This window comes from Saccopteryx bilineata, chromosome 3, assembly GCF_036850765.1.
Source record: "Saccopteryx bilineata isolate mSacBil1 chromosome 3, mSacBil1_pri_phased_curated, whole genome shotgun sequence".
Lineage (NCBI taxonomy): Eukaryota > Metazoa > Chordata > Mammalia > Chiroptera > Emballonuridae > Saccopteryx > Saccopteryx bilineata.
The window spans coordinates 120,405,678-120,426,632 of NC_089492.1; the positions used below are offsets into that span (position 1 = coordinate 120,405,678).

At 37.5% G+C, this 20,955-nt stretch overlaps 1 protein-coding gene across 4 annotated transcripts in view; it reads right to left on the minus strand.

Moving 5' to 3' along the window:
• PELI1 (pellino E3 ubiquitin protein ligase 1) overlaps window positions 1–20,955 on the minus strand; it is a 1,042,993-nt gene that overhangs the window by 21,171 nt on the left and 1,000,867 nt on the right. For 3 of the 4 annotated variants that reach the window (XM_066267253.1, XM_066267251.1, XM_066267254.1), the window contains exon 2: window positions 798–937. In XM_066267253.1, the coding sequence (XP_066123350.1) occupies window positions 798–868 (71 nt within the window). In that variant the 5' untranslated portion in view covers window positions 869–937. Of the gene's footprint in view, window positions 1–797; window positions 938–11,198; window positions 11,289–20,955 lie in introns of those variants that run through there. The other variant, XM_066267252.1, reaches the window with a different exon arrangement.

Sequence of the window (20,955 nt, forward strand, 5' to 3'; positions counted from 1 at the left end):
TAGAATTTGTCATTCTTTTATTTTTCTCATTCTTTTTTTTTTAAAGATTTTATTTATTCAGTTTAGAGAGGAGAGAGATAGAAGGGAGAGAGAAGGAAGGAGGAGCAGGAAGCATGAACTCTCATATGTGCCTTGACCAGTCAAGCCCAGGGTTTCAAACCAGTGACCTCAGCATTCCAGGTCGACGCTTTATTCATTGCGCCACCACAGGTCAGGCTTTTTTCTCATTCTTTACTGGGAGCAGCAGCTTAATAGTAATCTCCCCTTATTCACTTCCACCCCAAAATCATGGTCAATCTTGGGGTAAATGAGGCAGGGAATAGGGACAGTTTTGAGGCTGGGGGAGAATTTGATTGTAAAATGGCCTACATTAGTGGCTGACAAGGAAGAGACGGGAGTTTACTCAAAGACTGCCGTATGTAGAAATTACATTGACCCTTTATAAAAAATAAAATAAAATCAGCCGAGGCAAATTTTTCTAAAACATGGACTAGGAAGACAAATGGAATGATATGTGACTCTAGACAAATACATTTTTTCATTTCATCTTTAAGCTCTGTTCTTTCTGGTGGTGAGGATGAGGCAAAGTCCATGCAGTATTTGAGCACTTGTAAGTGATGGCATAAAAAGGAGACATAAAGTACTTGATTTAGTAATATTATCCTATAATCCTTTCTGGAAATAGGTAGGATATAAACTGTAAAAACAAAACAAACAAAGAAAGAAAGTACTTTTAACCTAGATGTAAAGTTACTATATATTATTCAATTTCATGTCATCAGATAGAGAGACCTTACCCTAAGACAATGAGTTCACCATATTTCACTGGTGCTTTGGATGGATGATTTTCTTGATCAGGAGAAAACATGAGCTTGGCTGTCTTTCTCAAATCTCTGTTCACTGGTCAGGAGCCTTGAGACACCTTTTGCATTATTTCCTAGATGAGAAAAATTTTCATTAATAATGAGATAACAGAGATGTTAGAATCACTTGTCAAAGATTTTAAACTGGTCATGATAAAAATTCTTCAATAAGCAATTGCAAACATGTTTGGACAACTGTGGGGGAAAAGCCTTGGCAAAGAAAAGCTCAGCAGAATAAAAGGGACATAGTAAAGAATCCGAACAACTGAGAGAAAAGAGACTGACAACAAAAACAAAAAACCCCCCAAAATCCCCAGAGCCTCATGACCTGTGGGAACGACAGCAAAATATCTGCCATCTGTATCAGTGGAACCCAGGAGAGGAGAGAGAGTGAAGCTGAAAAAGTGCACAGAATCTCTGTTATTATTTCTTCCAACTGTATGTGAATCTACAATTATCTCAAAATAAAAAGTTTAATTAAAATATAAATTTGACACAGTATAAAAAACAAAAGCCCAACACTTCTGAGAGGTCAAAAAAATCACTATAATAAACAATCCCCACAATATTCTCATGTCTATTTCATTAGACTAGGTATTTCCTGTATCTATTTCTCTCCCTGGTCCTCCTATTAGGCCTATTACAAAGGTTTTACAACAAAACTCTTATGCTAACCCATAAAAGTCTCCTGGTTTTATAATTCTACCAATAGGTTTCATAGGAAACCCAATGAAAAATGCCTACTTGTTGTTGTTTGTTTTGTTTTGTTTTTTTACGGTATAGTAAAATAGAGCAGGTGTATTTTCTCTTTTGGAGAGAAGGCAACACCATATCTGTAGCCCAACAAGTAAAGGAGAAGGCTTAGCCAGTTCTACCCTTTTTTAACCCCTTATAGCTGATATAAACATTTAAACCAGCAATTCAGACATACTTTTACTATTAGTAAATTAAAAAATAACTAATGTTTACTAAATTAGTTTATTTTAAAGAAGTAAAATATACTTAAGTATTATTTTAAGAAAACTCCATTTGCCTGACCAGGCGGCGGTGCAATGGTCAGAGCATTGGCCTGGGATGCTAGAGGACCCATGCTTGACCCTGAGGTGGTTGATCGTTTGAGCGCAGGGGCACTGGCTTGAGTGTGGGATCATAGACATGACCCCATGGACGCTGGCTTAAGCCCAAGGTCTCTGGCCTGAGTCCAAGGTTGCAGGCTTGAGCGAGGGGTCACTAGGTCTGCTGGAGCCCCCTGCTCAAGGCACATATGAGAAAGCAGTCAATGACCAACTAAAATGCCACAACTACAAGTTGATGCTTCTCATCTCTCTCTCTCTTCTTGTCTGTCTATCCCTCTCTCGCTAAAAAAAAACAAAACACACACAAAAAAACTCCATTCATTCAAACACACTATAAAATCCTCTTTATCTTCCCACATGAATTTTAATAAGAATTAAACTTGAATTTTAAATTCAGTTTTAATAACACTGCTTTGTCTTAATTTGGATTTCTATTTTGAGCTACCTTTTATTTTTAGGAAATCATGGTTTTCCATTTATAGTAGCAAATAATTTCCTTTTAAAAGGCTATTTATTTAAAGAAGTCAATTTAAATAGTATTAAATAGTATTAGTAAGTACACAGATATGGCAAAAATTTGAAAGTGATATGTGCATGCCCATAGTTGGCTGATATTAGTATACTGCATGTCTAGCAAGTATTAGCTAATGTCCTAGTTCTAGCTCTCTTTGAACAAAGCAATCTGTTTCTTCATCTCTAAAAATGAAGAGACTAAAGTAGACTGAAGAGAATTTTGGAGCTGAAAATATACGAGACCATATGGTCCTAAAATAAGAATTTACAAGTAACATGCACAAAGCACTATAGATTTAGTCCTATTGCCTCTATAGCAAAAGACACAATTTTTACCTTAGACAAGGAAGTACAGTAGGTGGCAAATACCCATTATTCTATACTTTCTAGAGCTCTTGGCTAAATTAGCCAAGCAAAACAATGTATTTCTAATTATACTTATTCTGCTTAGGTCCCTTAAAAGGCCTGATTTTATAATATTTTATCAGTGATATCAAAGTTTCAATCATAGAAACACACTTAAACTTGGATTTTATTTCTCTCTAATAATTGAAAACCTATAGTAAAACACTTGGATAGTATTAGTTATAATAAGCCCATTTAAAGTTTTCTTAAATTTAAAATGGCATATAATCAATTTACATATAACTGGCATTCTTAAACTACAAATAAAATGTACCATGACAGCTATTACTGCTTGAACCTTTCATTGCAGTTCTAATACATGCTGACAGGTGACTGTTGTAAAGAAGTTGTTGGAATACTATATATACTGAGGAATGATTAATGCTATTCACAGTGATGTTGAATCTTTAATAAAGCCCAGTAACTAGACAGTGCTCTAGCACTCACTCTTTTTATATATTGTCTTTGTTTTAAAATCTGAATAAGATATGGAAGTCTTCAAAATCAATTCTTGAAGTCATGCACTTGAGGACTTGAAATGACTACATACATCAATCAAGTTTATTTTAATTTAGAAATTAAATTTAATGGGGTGACAGTAGTCAATAAGAATAAACATTTCTATAGCATTTGGACTGTTGATTGCATTGTGTGTCCATCACCCTAAGTCAAATAATTTTTCTTTACCATATATCTGTCCCTCTTACTTCCCTTCCCCCAACCCCCTCCCCAACTGGCAACTTCACATTTATCTATGTCCATGAGTCTCAGTTTTATATCCCATCTATGCGTGAAATCATACAGTTCTTAGCTTTTTCTGATTTACTTATTTCACTTAGTATAATGCTTTCAAGGTCCTCCTATGTTGTCATAAATGGCAATACAGCATCATTTCTCGTGGCTGTGTAGTATTCCATTGTATATATGTAAACATCTTCTTTATTCAATTAAGTTTATTCTAATGCTTCAATTACTTGCCCCAGTTGTTGGTATTCAATTAAGTTAGTTGGTCAGACCCACCCATATATTCAGTTCTATCCCAATGTAATCTAGCACAAAGAAAATGAAACAGCACCATTAAATTCTCTAAAACTGGGAAAAAATTGCTAGAGAAAATCTTTCTACAATAATAAGTCTGTTTTCTCTATAATATCTTTACTTGATATTATATAGCTTTACTTGATCCTTGAAAATTAAGCATGTTGCTCTATGATCAGGAACCTTCCCAAGTTCAACAATAACAAAAAATTTAAAGACATATATTCTGGAATAGTGTTTTCTGTGTTCGGTGGGAAAACATTAAAAATTAGCCAAAAAATATATATTAATTTGAAATAGTCTCATTAATTTGATTGATACAGCACAATATTCTATTCATTTGATCTTCAAGGAAAACTGGGAAATCAATCTTTGTCCAAACTGCTCCCTCAATGTAACACATTTTTCTTTTATTATTAACATTACATATAGCCTTTTGCTTACTATCTTCAAACACATCTATAAAATTCCTGCCCTCAAGAAACTAAAAGGAAGCAAATACTAAACAAGGGATAGACCTTAGGTAGATGTTTACATGCATGTTTTGAATACTTCTATTTTGGTGAGCGAGTAGGCTCAAAGGGGTGTTGAGATTTTTAAAAAAGGGAAAAAATATAAAATATGAAAATGTTATGATGCTTTATGGTAATTATATACATGTATAATGTGGATTGCATATATTATCTCTGATGAAACAGATTTCTATCCATACTAGAGTTCCTTTATGGTTGATTTCAAAAGGATGACAAACAGAAAGAACTGTTTGGTAAATTTGTAGTGGAGCCATTTTATAAAACTAATTTAGCTGATGACTGAAGGGAGTTAAATTTATAGCAGTTTCTTGATAAGAATGAAAAATTAATCACCTTCCTTCTTTCACAATTCACAGGATTAATAAGCAACACCTTTCCATAAAAGGAGAAAAGGGATAGGAGAAACAGTATGCCAGAAGTAGGAGTATGAGGTTACTCCTTTTTGCAGTGTCTCTTAGCTTTCTTAGTACAGCACTGAAAGAAGTCAAGCATGTTCCTCTTCCTATCAGGGTACAGGGCACTCCCTGGGCAAACTCCAGCCTCCCCCTTCAGGTGGCAAATGACAGGCTAGTTAATAAGACTTTCCTACCTAATTCATAGGGCTATTGTGATATTCTATCACTTACAAGGATAACTTATTTTCATACTAAGAGGAAAGCAATTAATAGCTTTCCCAGGGGCAATATCTGTTCCTATAAACTAGGGTTTCTCAACCTTGGCATTATTAACATTTCAATATTGTGAGGAGCTGGCCTGTGATAAGAGGAGGGCCAGCAGCAACCCTGGCCTTTACACCCCCTAGATGACAGTAGCTCACCTTCCTACCCCTTACCCTATGAGAACCACGGCCCTATAGCTCAGATTGAAAATGACAGCTTGTTTTTAGGAAGAAAATCTGTCCTATTTTTGGTATAGTGCTAGACACATAGTAAGGTATTTGATAAATGTTTCCTTACTAACATCATCATTCTGATGACTTAAGGGGTATCACTAACCCTCGTTTTAGTAAAGGCAATGGCTTTACAGATACCTGCAGTTTCACTATTTTATTAGAATTGATAAGAGTGAGAATGGGATGGTGACTAATTATTAATATTTCTATGCATTTAAATATTTTAACATTAAAATAACTTCTCTCAAGTGGTTGAAGGAAAGGGACTGTAGCAGTAGCTATAAGGTCAGTTCTGGGCAGACTGACATTTAGAGAAATGTGAACTTGTAGAGGCCAGATAAGGAAATATCGTCTTGACCTAGGAGACCCATGCCTAGAAAAATTAAAAGCAGGCTTTGGAAAGCATGGAGGAATCCTTTGATATCAAAAGGGGTGTCAATCTGAATCAACCTTGGATTAAGGTCTATCGGGCACTTGCACTGACTGTTAATTAGCAAAGTGCTTTCACATAAGATTATGTTATTTGACCCACACGACAGCCCTGTGAATTAGGTAGGAAAGTTATTAACTCCATTTTCCAGATAAGGGAACTGAGTGTGTCAGTCAGAAAGGCCAGTTGACTAGTAAAGACCAAACCTTATCTGAAAGGGCTAAAACTAAAACCCACATACAAATTCAATATACATTAACCCATTTAATTTCTATCACAACTACATCAGTATAATTATTATCCCCATTTTACAAATGGGGAAATGAAGCTCCTAGAAGTTAAGTTGTCTGGGTTTTCTGATATCACTAAATATACCCCAGACCAGGTCAGGTGGGACTGACTCCTAAATAAGAATGAGACCCTATAATGGGGCCATTTAGGAGAGGGATTAGAAATAGAAAGTACACCTGTGTAAAATAAACCCTAAACAAGTTATACTCCAGCAAAGACTGTGACAACTATTCAACTATGACTAGTGCTTTTTGAGATTTGAACCTTTGTCATTTCCTCAATGCCCATTGTATTTGTCAACTCTGTTTCCTGGTAGTGACTAACAATAAAAACTTTAGTAAATAAAGTGGACTTCGCATGTTTGTTTAAGAAAATGGGGTTGGGGAGAAAGGAACCCAAGGAGAAAAAAAGCAGGGTACTACACTAAGGCAAATTCCTGCATATTGGAAGTGAGTCCAGACAACTAGGAACAGAAGGCTTCAGACAATCCCTGAGAAGTGGCAGCCAAGAAAAACGGCAGGCGGTATTCCTGATTGGGGATGGGGAGTTAAATACAACCGGGCCACCCTACCCCAAAATAATTACTAATTCTCCACATCTAGAAAATGTTATTTTAAAAGACACAACAAAAGACTAAAACATTTTTTATTGTCCTTGCCCATGCTTGCTTGGACTATATTCAATTCTTCTAGATTACCACCAAAGTCCTTAAAATGATATCATGCTTCTCAAAAAGCAGGACTAGAAATTCCCTGAGGTTTAATATTAAAGTCCTGAACAAAATTCTACAGAAAGCACCAAATTTGGTGGGGTTAGACAGTTATTTGGAACAAAAACATTGGATGAAAGTATATTCATGGAAAATTCTATCATTTTCTAAAGTCAGCATCCAACACTGGCAGCCAACTCATGCTTATGCTACCTTTTTTTCATAGTGGCTAACACTGGGCTCTGTCCCTGTGCCAAGCACTGTTATAAGCACTTGACATGTATTTACTGATTTACTCCCTGGAACAACCTTATGATATAGAAATTATTATAAACTGTGCTTTACAATTCAAACTCTAGTAACACTCTGGAACTGCTGAAAATATGAGGTGGGGGAGAGAGAGGAGGAGAGAACTACTGAGGGAAACTAAATTAAACAACAAACAGAAAATCACCCCCCACTCTTTCCTACTACATATAAAGTATTAAAGAGCAAAGAGTTCACATATATGCTACTGCCCTAACATGGGAATAAACTCCTATAATATTGACTAACCATTTTAATTTTCTCAGTAATTCAATCAATCATTTAAAGCCGAATTTAAAAGTTCCTTGGATAAAATTTAAACTTGGAAATAATGAATAAAACAGACCCCCCCCCAATTTAAATCTATACCAATCTATGAAAAAAAAAGTAGATCACTGAGTCCATGGTCGTATTTTAATATTCTAGGAGTAAACCATATTAATCTCATTAGGTTATGGGCCCTTCCAAAAAATGTATTAAGGATTATTTTAGATAGTTAAATTACTCCCAGAAATAGAATAATCTGGGATTTCTTTAGTCCTTATAAAACACTGACCAAGTTACACGAATTATTTTTTTAAATGCAACAATAGCCTCAAAGTAGCTTGCCCAAGATATTTATTAATTATACAGGGGAAACAGTAACTTCACAGTAGGAGCGACCTGGCAGACACCATCTTAATCAACTGCTCAAGCCTCACATCTGTAATGAGATATTTTGCTGTCATGCATCTTCTAATTATGATGCACTGAGGACACATCAGTTGTGTGGCATGCTGCCAAAAAATGCATAACCCTGATATAATCATAAGAAAACATCAGACTAATTCAAATTCACAAATGTTCTACAAGTAACTATTAGTACTTGTTAAAGGTGCTAAGGTCCTGGAAGACAAGAAAAAACAGAAATCCCCAGATTGGAGGAGATTAAGGAGATGCAACAACTACCGTATGTGGGATGTGGGATCATGAACTGGATCCTGGAATAGAAAAAGGCCATTAGTGGAAAACTGGTTAAATCTGAACACAGTCTATTAGTTCTACTATTATTTCAGCTAATAGTATTGTACCAATGTTAATTTCCTGGTTTTGATAAATATACTCTGGTTATAAAGATTGCTGAATTTTAGAGGAAGCTGAGTAAAGAATATATACAAACTTAATTCCTTGATTTCCCCATATTTTCTTTAAGGCTAAATTATTTCAAAGTAAAAAGTAAAAAAAGGGAAAACAAAACAAAATAGTCCTTTAAATTTAATGAAAGGCATTAAAATATGAATTCAAGATTCAAAGTTTGCCTCCTTTCAGCCATCTCGCCACCTAAAGGTGCAAGATTTCCAAACTGTACTGATCCTGTCAGCTCCGAGTGTTGTTCGTGTCTCATGTCCTTTCTGAAGTGAAACTGCACCATCCACACACCCCTTTGGTTAGGAAAGTGTTACTGCACAAGTGTGACCACTCACTGGACTGAGCAAGACCTGAGCAAACTGATTCAGACATACTGACCAGAATTTGACAGAACCATGCATCATGGGTTTTTCTTAAAAACAAAAACAAAACAAAACCAAAAAAGTTACGATATAAGGGCAATTTTACTATTGAATGCTGTAGATAGTTTTAACAGAAAACACTTTGTATCTGCAACTCCATCACAGCTTCAGAATTAATGCTGTATACTGAAATCTTTAAAAGAGTATCTGAATTTGACTTCTGTCTACCTAACAACATGAATCCTGGTCTTAAAATGTTTATGAAAGGGAACAGAAAGGGGGTACTAGAAGGAAACAGCAGCCGTGGGTAATTTTGATACTTTTCAAAAAGCCAGAGAAAGTCAAACACTTTTCTGAATTATTCACTAATTATTTCATTATGATAATGTTTTCTTCAAACTAGAAGAGACACTTATGAAGAACTAAGTAAACTGTGACTGAACCTAGGGCCAACTCTGAGAAATCTGTTACTCGACAGATATATAAAGGGTTCTTTATGAATTATCAAACCTACAAAAGCAGTTCTGTAGGACATGATTTTCTCATCCTAAAACAATGGTGACAGTATTTCCCGCACCTCATTGAATTTGTCATGAGGACTGAATGAGAACACAAAGTTGCACTAAAATTTGGATGTTGGGCCATCTGTTTGGTTCACTCACTAACATGTCAGACTTTTGGGTCTCTTGAAATTATTCAAACTGTGCAAGTAAAACCAGTGATTTTCAAGGAATAAATGTAATGTAAAAAAAAATCAAGTATTTGTTAAATACCTAATATGTATTTAGTTAGGAATACAAAGTAGATCCTAGTAATTCTTGAAATAATTTATGGTGATGCTGCCCCATCACTTAAGAATTAATTATTTTCTCAGAGGTTCACCTTATTTATTTCTCAGTATCTAAACAAATATTTTTAATCTGTTCTTGTAGATAACTTTGACACCATGTAGAAAATTCTAGTTTTTCTACTGCTCTTAATATATAACAGGCCCCGAAATATAATCAAAGGCCTCAAAATTAAATGCAATTAGTTTCAAGGTTGAATGCTGCATAAATGTTTTAATCTCAATAGGGAAAAAAAACAGTATATCTAAATGAAGTCAGATTTAGTATATGTATTGTAGTTCCTACTCGAACAGGGATGTTAACTCTTTTACAGTTTGAAAATTCCATTATAAGCTCTATTTAAAAGGTACAGGAAAAATGTACTTGAAAATTCAAATAACTAAATCTCCAATACGTATTATTTCTAACAGTAAAGTTAGCTACTGACAGAAAAATCATTAAACTATTATTAAGCTCACCAATGAACAAAAGTTTCATCTTATGAGAATTCTAATTTTCTCTTTGGTTTATGATAAGTTCTGAAAAGTAGTAGCTGATCTTTCTTTGACCAAATCATAATGTTTTCCCTACCAATGTTTATAGCATTGGTGTGGGAAGCTAAGAACATCTATTTTTTTTAGCAGACCGAATATTTTAAATCACTCAGTATGGTATTCCTAGTTAACTCTTTTCATTAGGAAAATGGTACATATATATAGATGGGATAGTTTTACAAATTTTCTCTCTCTACTCTAATTATTGTTGTGTTTTCACATTACAAATACCTCAATTAGATAAATTATAATCCTTTTAAAATCAAATTATGACTGTAATTTGCAACTTTTCTCTTGTCACTGACTTAACTTTCATTTTATACATACAAGAGAGTGAGTGAATACTTCCCCCTCACAGAGTAAAAAATGATAAAAAATAAACACACATTACTAGGCAACATGTCAATATTCCAGCAAGCAAACTCAGTTTTTCATGAATTCCCTATAGAAAAAAAATATCTCAATTATATCTTTTCATTTAATGAAAATAAAATGACTCAGAAAAAAAAAAACACTTCTATGAACTATCATTGTTCATTTTTTAGCAGAAAGAGCAACCCCACCACCACCAATAAATTATCAAATCTAAAATTCTTAAAACTCTTTCCACTATATCAGAGGAAGAGCAAAATATTCAGGTAGAAACATTACTTAAAATCCTTATAAAGCAAAACTCCCAATATTTAAAAAATTTCTTATATTTTTTCCCTACCATGTGAAAATGTTTAAATAATAAACTGTAGTTATCCCAAACATCTAGATCTCTTTGAAAGCAACCCAGAAGAAGATTTATGATAAAAAAAAGAGAACACACTAGATACTGAATAAGCTGTCAACAGCTAACCAAAATACAATGACAGCTCTATGATTCTGGCTACCAAACAATTTCCTTCACAGAGCAATATAATTCTCAAATTTAATAATTCAAAAGAAAACAACAGACAACAGTAAATTCTAAAGCATATAAAAAATCACTATAGCTTGGGCTGGAACAATATTACAAATGAAGAGTTTTCAGTTTCTGTCAACAAGCAATAAATACTCAGTTATTTTTCTTACGCTCTTTTAAGACTAATGGGAGGTGAAAGTAAATCCTCCTTAAAAACACAAAAGCTTTGGAGCTTGAGATTTATTCAACCTTTTCCGAAATATAGAAGGAAATACAATTCATACATAACACACTTCTAAAGCGGAATGTGAAAAAAATGTGAAACAATTAAATATAAATGATCTGATTAATTATGATTCAATCATCCCTCTTACAAACTTACCTTTAACCTGAAGCACTGACAATGTTACATTTAAAATTAAGCCACAAAACACCTATCTGTTTATTCCATCGCTATCACTATAAGCCAAACAATCTTCTCACCAGAGGATAAAATCCAGATAGTATTTAAAGCATCTCTCAGTTACACTTGGAATCACACACTGAATAGCTGTCTGTCTGCTCAGCGTTCTCTCACTTAAGCATCTCCTGTGTGGGTGAGCCTGTGTTATGCAAAATAGGTAAACACTAAATAATTCTAGATTCTATTGGCTGAAGTGTGAGCTCACCTCTCTCTCACCTCCTTCTTAAGGAAGTCTGCAGCCCAAAAGGGAAGAAACGGAAGTGAGCAGGAATCATAGAATAACGTGTTTTTTTTTTATTTAAGTGAGCGAGGGAAGGTAGAGAGACAGACTCCCGCATGTGCCCTGACCGAGATACACCCAGCAAGTCCACTCGGGGGCGATGTTCTGCCCATCTAGGGCTGTTGCTCCATTGCAACGTGAGCCATTTTCTTAGCATCTGAGGTGGAGGCCACGGAGCCACCCTCAGTGCTTGAGGCCAACTTGCAGGAGCCAACTGAGCCATGGCTGCGGGAGAAAAGAGAGAGAGAGCGAGAGAGCGAGAGAGCGAGAGAGAGAGAGAGAGAGAGAAGAAAGAAGGAGTAGAAGTAGAGAAAAGCAGATGGTCACTTCTTCTGGGTGCCCTGACCAGGAATTGAACCCAGGACACCTACACGCTGGGCCGATGCTCTACCACTGTGCCAACTGGTCAGGGCCATAGAACGATTTTTAACATGGACTTAATTATCTATATGAAACTCTATAAGTGTCAAAGTATATCTGAGATACCAAAAACCTTTTCATGATAGTGTAATAGTCTATTTTCACAGGTTTGGTATAATAATCTGTTAAGGAACACTCCTTTAAAAAAAGAAAACAAAAGAATCAATAAAATTCATATGTGAAGAAAGAGCACCCTTTTAGTTCTATCAAATGAAAGAGATTTTTTTTGATATTGTTGTAAAACAGTATATATCCCAGGCATAGAAACAGGTAAAAATTCAATCATATTTTCAATTGATCATACTTGTTTATTGCCAGCTTTATACTTTAAAATAAATCAGATTAATTTGTTGCTTATGAACATGGGAGAAATGACGGCAGTACTAAGAAATAAGTTGGGAGTACACAAGCTTCAGCAAATAGTAGCTACTGAAGGCATTAATACTAATTTTTAGCTGCTCTTAGATTATCCTACTTGTAAACTTCATTGGAGGAATTACCACCTGCTACTCCAAATTTGCCCATGTCTTAAGAAATGTGCTTTCTGCCCTTTTTTATACTAATTTTAATTTATTATATTAGTATGGATTCAAGTGTCCCACTCAATAGAACACCCTCACCCCCAACCACATGCCCCCCATTATACCCACCTTATCTCCCTCTCTGTAACTCCCTCCCCACTTCCCTCTGGTATTTGCTGTCCTGTTATCTATATCTATGTGTTATGTGTATATATATAATTTCACTAATCTCTTCACCTTCTCTGATCCCGTCCTCTCATCAACAACATACAGTATCCTCTGACAGCTGTCCCTCTGCTCCCTGTGACCCTGCTTTTGCCTCTATTCTGTTCCTCAGTTCATCCTGTTCAACAGATTTCACATATAAGTGAGATCATTTGTTATTTTTCTTTCTCTTTCTTGGCTTATTTCACTTAGCATAATAATCTCCAGTCCATCCATATCATCACAAAAGGAAAGATTTCCTTCTTTTTAATGGCTGCATAGTATTCCATTGTATATATGTACCACTTCTTTTTAATCCACTTGTCCACTCACAGACACTTGGGCTGTTTCCCGATCTGGGCTATTGTAAATAATGCTGCAATAAACATAGGAATGCATCTCTTCTTTTGAATCAGTGTTTTGGGACTATTAGGATATATTCCTAAAAGTGGGATAGCTGGGTCAAAAGGAAGTTCCATTTTTAACTTTTTGAGGAAACACCATACAGTTTTCCACAGCGGCTGCACAAGTCTCCATTCCCACCAGCAGTGCAGGAGGGTTCCCTTTTCTTTACACCTTTGCCAGCACTTACTGTGTGTTGATTTGTTAATGAACGCCATTCTGACAGGTGTGAGGTGGAATCTCATTGTGGTTTTAATTTACATTTCTCTGATGATTAGTAATGTTGAACATATTTTCATATGCCTATAGGCCATCTGTATGTTCTCTTTGGAGAAGTGTCTATTCAGTTCCTTTGCCCATTTTAAAAATTGGATTGTTTAGTTTCCTGGTGTTGAGTTTTAGAAGTTCTTTATAAATTCTGGTTATCAAGCCCTTATTAGATGTAATGGTGAATATATTCTCCCATTGTGTGGGTTTTTATTTTGTTCATGGTGTCTTTTGCTGTGCAAAGCTTTCTAGTTTGATATAGTTCCATTTGTTTATTTTGTCCTTTATTTCACTTGCCCATGGAGATAAATCAGCAAATGTATTGCTAAAAGAGATATTGGAGAGTTTACTGCCTGTTTTCTCCCAAGATGTTTATGATTTCGTGACTTACATTTAAATCTTTTATCCATTTTGAATTTATTTTTGTGAATGGTGTAGTTGGTGGTCTAGTTTCATTTTTTTGCATGTACCTGTCCAATTTTCCCAACATTATTTATTAAAGAGACTGTCGTTATGCCATCATATACTCTTACCTCCTTTGTCAAATATTAATTGACCATAAAGGCATAAGTTTTTTTCTGGGTTCTCTGTTCTGTTTCATTGATCTGTATGCCTGTTCTTCATGCCAGTACCAAGCTCTTTTGATTGCAATGGCCTTGTAGTATAACTTATCAGGAAATGTGATATTTCTTACCTTATTCTTCATTTTCAAGATTGCTGGGGCTATTCGTGTTTCTTTTTGTTCTATGCAAATTTTTGAAATATTTATTCTATATCTTTGAAGTATGCCATTGATATTTTAATTGGAATTGCTTTGAATTTATAGATTGCTTTGGGTAGTATAGACATTTTAATGATGCTTATTCTTTCTATTCACGAACACAGTATATGCTTCCACTTATTTGTATCTTCCTTGATTTTTCAATGTCTTATAATTTTTGGAATACAAGTCTTTTACCTTGTTGGTTAAATTTATTCCTAGGTATTTTACTTTTTTTTGTTGCTATAGTGAAGGAGATTATTTCCTTAATTTCTTTTTGTCAGTTTATTGTTAGTGTATAAAAATGTCACTGACTTCTGAGTATTAATTTTATATCCTGCAACCTTGCCAAATTCATTTATCACATCTAATAGTTTTTTGATGGAAACTTTAAGGTTTTTTTAAATTTTATTTTATTTTATTATTTTTTTTTTTTCCATTTTTCTGAAGCTGGAAACAGGGAGAGACAGCCAGACAGACTCCCGCATGCGCCCGACCGGGATCCACCCGGCACGCCCACCAGGGGCAACGCTCTGCCCACCAGGGGGCGATGCTCTGCCCATCCTGGGCGTCGCCATGTTGCGACCAGAGCCACTCTAGCGCCTGGGGCAGAGGCCACAGAGCCATCCCCAGCGCCCGGGCCATCTTTGCTCCAATGGAGCCTCGGCTGCGGGAGGGGAAGAGAGAGACAGAGAGGGAAAGCGCGGCGGAGGGGTGGAGAAGCAAATGGGCGCTTCTCCTATGTGCCCTGGCCGGAATCGAACCCGGGTCCTCCGCACGCTAGGCCGACGCTCTACCGCTGAGCCAACCGGCCAGGGCCGGAAACTTTAAGGTTTTTTATGAACAGTATCACATCAGCAAATAATGTTTTACTTCTTCTTTTCCAATTTGGATGCCTTTTATTTCTTCTTCTTGTTTGACTGCTGTGGCTAGGACTTCCAGAACTATGTTGAACACAAATAGTGAAAGGGGGTACCCCTGCCTTGTTCCTGATCTTAAGGGGATTGCTTTTAATTTTTGCCCATTGAGTATGATGTTGGCTGTGGGTTTGTCACAGATGACCTTTATCATGTTGAGGTATGTTCCCTGTATTCCCACTTTGATGAGTTTTGATCATAAATGGGTGCTGGATTTTATTAAGTGCTTCTTCTGCATCTATTGATATTACCATGTGAGTTTTATTCTTTATAAATAAATTTTTATTAATTTTAATGGGGTGACATCAATAAATCAGGGTACATATATTCAAAGAAAACATGTCCAGGCCTGATCTGTGGTGGCACAGTGGATAAAGCGTCGACCTGGAAATGCTGAGGTCGCTGGTTCAAAACCCTGGGCTTGCCTGGTCAAGGCACATATGGGAGTTGATGCTTCCAGCTCCTCCCCCCCTTCTCTCTGTCTCTCCTCTCCCTCTCTCTCCCCCTCCCTGTCTCTATCTCTAAAATGAATTAAAAAAACCCAAAACATGTCCAGGTTATCTTGTCATTCAATTATGTTGCATACCCATCACCCAAAGTCAGATTGTCCTCCGTCACCTTCTATCTAGTTTCCTTTGTGCCCCTCCCCCTACCTTTCTTCCCCCCCCCCCCATACCCACCACACTCTTGTCCATGTCTCTTGGTCTCATTTTCATGTCCTACCAATGTATGGAATCATGCAGTTCTTGTTTTTTTCTGATTTACTCATTTCACTCTGTATAACGTTATCAAGATCCCACCATTTTGTTGTAAATGATCTGATGTCATCATTTCTTATGGCTGAGTAGTATACCATAGTGCAGGGGTCCCCAAACTACGGCCCGCGGGCCACATGCGGCCCCCTGAGGCCATTTATCCGGCCCCCGCCACACTTCCGGAAAGGGCACCTCTTTCATTGGTGGTCAGTGAGAGGAGCATAGTTCCCATTGAAATACTGGTCAGTTTGTTGATTTAAATTTACTTGTTTTTTATTTTAAATATTGTATTCGTTCCCATTTTGTTTTTTTACTTTAAAATAAGATATGTGCAGTGTGCATAGTGATTTGTTCATAGTATTTTTTTTAGTCCGGCCCTCCAGTGGTCTGAGGGACAGTGAACTGGCCCCCTGTGTAAAAAGTTTGGGGACCCCTGCCATAGTGTATATGTGCCACATCTTCTTTATCCAGTCTTCTACTTTTTTTTTTTACAGTGATTAAGGCCTTTAAGCAAATTCTTGGCCAATAGAGCAAGAATCCATAAAAGAATAGTGTCCTTAACATGTTCACCAAGTCCAAGTTGGCACCAACACCATTCCAAATCCCTGCAAATACAACCCAATACCAGTTTGGTCCATTAGGAGCTGTCACAAGGAGCAGATGTCACAAGTCCACATCCAGGAAAATTCTGCACGGCACTAGAATTGTTGTCACAATTCTATACTGTGCTGCTCACGTCCAAGTCCCAATGACCGCTGGTTCTAGCTGGTAGTGATTCAGGTAGACTGAAAAAGCTGGCCCTGGCCAGTTGGCTCAGTGGTAGAGCGTCGGCCTGGTGTGCAGCAGTCCCAAGTTCGATTCCCAGTCAGGGCACACAGGAGAAGCGCCCATCTGTTTCTCCACCCCTTCCCCTCTCTTTCTTCTCTGTCTTTCTCTTCCCCTCCCACAGCCAAAGCTCCACTGGAGCAAAGTTTGCCCGGGCACTGAGGATGGCTCTGTGGCCTCTGCCTCAGGCACTAGAATGGCTCTGATTGCGGCAGAGTGACACCCCAAGATGGGCAGAGCATCGCCCCCTGGTGGGCATGCCGGGTGGATCCCGGTTGGGCGCATGCGGGAGTCTGTCTGACTGCCTCCCCGTTTCCAACTTCGGAAAAATACAAAAAAAAAAAAAAAAAAAAAAAAAAGCCATCTGCAGCATGTGTGGAGATGGAGCTTCTGTTCTCCTCTGCCTGGAGAGATGAGACCAGGTTGCTTTTCCCTGGAGCTCTGCGACTGTGGCATGGTAAAAAGAACCTTGGGATACACTAAGCTGGGTGGCAAAGGTAAATTTATAACAGAAGTTGGCAAAAGGGGGAAAGAGAGTTCTAAATTAGGAGTAGGTCCCAGCCTGAAATATGAGTGGGGCATTGAGGTAGGAGGAATAAAGGAAACACTATATATTAAACAAAGCAGCAGAAAATAGGACTATCAACACCCACAACGGAGATCTTCGAGGGAAGAATAAAAAACCTGACTATTCAGGCAAGACATAGTTAAGTGGCCCTTGTGTAAGTGAGATCAGTTTACCTGCTTCTTGGAAGAAATACCCTAGGCTCGTCCACAGTGTCGTAGATAGGGCCGACGGCCCTGGGCACCTTCAGCTTTCAGGGGCAAATCCCAGCATTCTGGGCAAGGTTAGGTCATAGGTGGCTGGAGCAGGGTTGGAAGAGACTGAACCCTAGAGGAGCGAGGGGGAAGCCTACCTTCCAGTATCCCCTTTTCCTCACAGCAATGGCATATAAGCCTGGCAGGCTTTTTAGTCAATGACCTTCCTATTCACTATTGAAGCAGGACCCAGATGGAATCCTATGAGACCCCTGTGGGGCATTGGAGCCTTTAAGGTCGTATCCTAAAAGCTGGTAGATCACCTGATCTCTATTGGGCTTTTTCTGTCTCTAGGTATCTTAAAAGCCATGCTCAGAAGAACTTGCTGAGGGGTTTGAGGATCCCCTTATCCTTCTTTTTTTTTTTTTTTCTTTTCATTTTTCTGAAGCTGGAAACAGGGAGAGACAGTCAGACAGACTCCCGCATGCGCCCGACCGGGATCCACCCGGCACGCCCACCAGGGGCGAAGCTCTGCCCACCAGGGGGTGATGCTCTGCCCATCCTGGGCATCGCCATGTTGCGACCAGAGCCACTCTAGCGCCTGGGGCAGAGGCCACAGAGCCATCCCCAGCGCCCGGGCCATCTTTGCTCCAATGGAGCCTTGGCTGCGGGAGGGGACGAGAGAGACAGAGAGGAAAGCACGGCGGAGGGGTGGAGAAGCAAATGGGCGCTTCTCCTGTGTGCCCTGGCCGGAAATCGAACCCGGGTCCTCCGCACGCTAGGCCGACGCTCTACCGCTGAGCCAACCGGCCAGGGCCCCTTATTCTTCTTTTTATGTGATGAATCATATTTATCGATTTGCAAATATTGTATCAGCCTTGCCTCCCTGGAACGAATCCCACTTAATTATGATGTATGATCTATCTGATGTATCCCTGGATCCGGTTTGCTAATATTTTGTTGAGAATTTTAGCATCTATGTTCATCATGGATGTTGCCTATAGTTTTCTTTCTTTGTAGTGTCTTTACCTGGTTTTGGAATGAGGATACTGCTTGCCTCATAAAATGAGCTTGGATGTCCTCCCTCCTCTTGAATTTTTTGAAATAGCTTGAGAAGGATAGGTGTTAGTTCTTCTTTGAATTGTTGGTAGAATTCATCTGTGAACCCATCCGGTCCAGCAGTTTTGTTTGCTGGGAGTTTTTCATAACTGTTTCAATTTCATTTGTTCTAATCGGTTTGTTTAGGTTTTTTTGATTCTCCCAACTAAGTTTTGAAAGATTATATGTGTCTAGGAATTTATCCATTTCATCTAGGTTGTTCAATTTTCTGGCATATAGGTCTTCATAGTATTTTCTTGCAAATCTTTGTATTTCTGCAGTGTCAGTTGTTACTTCTCCACTCTTTTCTAATTTTATTTGAATCCTCTATTTTTCTTGATCAGTCTGGTTAAAGGTTTGTCAATCTTGTTTTTCTTTTCAAAGAACCAGCTCTTGGTTTATCGTTTGTATTTTTTTTTAGCCTCCATGGCATTTATTTCCATTCTGATCTTTATTGTTTCCTTTCTTCTACTCCCTCTGGGCTTTCTTTGTTGTTCTTTTTCTAGTTCTTTCAGGTGCAGGGGTAAGTTGTTTATTTGAGCTTTTTCTTGCTTCTTAAGGAATGCCTGTAATACTATAAACTTCCCTCTCAGGACTGCTTTTGCTGTGTCCCACAGATTTTGATTTGTTGTATGTTCATTTTCATTTGTTTCAAGGAAATTCTTGGTTTCTTCCTTGATCTCATTGTTAACCCATTTATTATTTAATAGCATGCTATTTAGCCACCAAGTGTTTGAATGTTTTTCAGTTTTTCTATCGTAGTTGATTTTCTATTGTAGTTTCATGCCATTGTGAACAGAGAAGATGCTTGATATCATCTCAATCTTCTTAAATTTACTGAGACTCGTTTTGTGTCCTAACATGTGGTCTATCCTAGATAATATACCATGAACATTTAAAAATAATGTATATTTTGCCGCTCTGGGTTAAAAGGTTTTGAAGATACCAATTAAATCTAGTTGATCTAGTGTGTCACTTAAGGCCACTGTTTCTTTGTTAATTTTCTGTCTGGAGATCTATCCATTGATGTTAGTGGGGTATTAAAATCCCCTACCTTTACGGTAGTGCTGTTATCTTGCCCTTTACGTCCACCAAAATCTGCTTTATATATTTAGGTGCTCCTATATTATGTAGATGCATAAATATTTACAATGGTTCTAATCTCCTGTTGGATTACTCCCTTTACCATTAGTAGTAAACTCCTTTATCCCTTAGTACAACCTTTGTTTTAAAGGCTACTTTGTCAGATATAAGTATTGCATGAAATATACTGCTCACAAAAATTAGGGGGTATTTCAAAATGGATATGAAGCAATAAAAAAGCATTTGATTTTTTTTTTTATTAAACAAAAACATCAGAAAAGCAAACGATAAGTCAAAGAAAGTTGATTATGCAAATGAGATGCAAAACCAACTTTATTTCATTGATGAAAATGTGCTATACAAAAGGCTGAAAGTACTAGAGTATCTGCATGTTCCCTGATGTCCTAATTTTTGTGAGCAGTATACTTTTTCCGTCCCCTTTTTTTTTTTTTTTAAAAAACAAGCTTAGATTATTTTTTTTCAAAGATTTTATTTATTCATTATAGAGAGGGGAGAGAGAGAGAGACAGAAGGGGGGAGGAGCAGGAAGCATCAACTCCCATATGTGCCTTGACCAGGCAAGCCCAGGGTCTTGAACCGGCAACCTCAGCGTTTCCATGTCAATGCTCTAACCACAGGTCAGGCCCCTTTACTTTTTTTTAAAGCAGCATCTTTCTATTTATTTATTTATTTATTTATTTATTCAGGGACAGAGATAGAGTCAGAGAGAGGGATAGATAGGAACAGACAGGAATGGAGAGAGATGAGAAGCATCAATTTATCAGTTTTTCATTTTGACACCTTAGTTGTTCATTGATTTGTTTCTCACATGTGTCTTGACCGCGGGCCTTCAGCAGACCGAGTAACCCCTTGCTTGAGGCAGCGACCTTGGGTCCAAGCTGGTGAGCTTTTGCTCAAGCCAGATGAGCCCGCACTCAAGCTGGCGACCTCGGGGTCTCGAACCTGGGTCCTCCGCATCCTAGTCTGACACTCTATCCACTGCGCCACTGCCTGGTCAGGCTCCATCCCTTTACTTTTTAATCTATGTGGATCTTTTGTTCTGAGGTGAGTCTCTTGTAGACAGCATATGTACAGTCCCGTTTTCTTATCCATGCAGCTACCCTATGTCTTTTGAATGGAGCATTTAATCCATTTACATTTAAGGTTATTATTGATGTCTTATTTATTGCCATTTTATTTTTTAAATCTACAATCCTCTTTCTCTTGATTTCTTTTTCCTTTGTTCTTCTTACAGCAGGCCCCTTAACATATCTTGCAGTACTAGCTTGGTTGTAATAAACTTCATTTTTTTTTCATGACATAGAGAGAGAGAGACAGGGGCAGATAGGAAGGGAGAGAGATGAGAAGTATCAATTCTTCATTGTA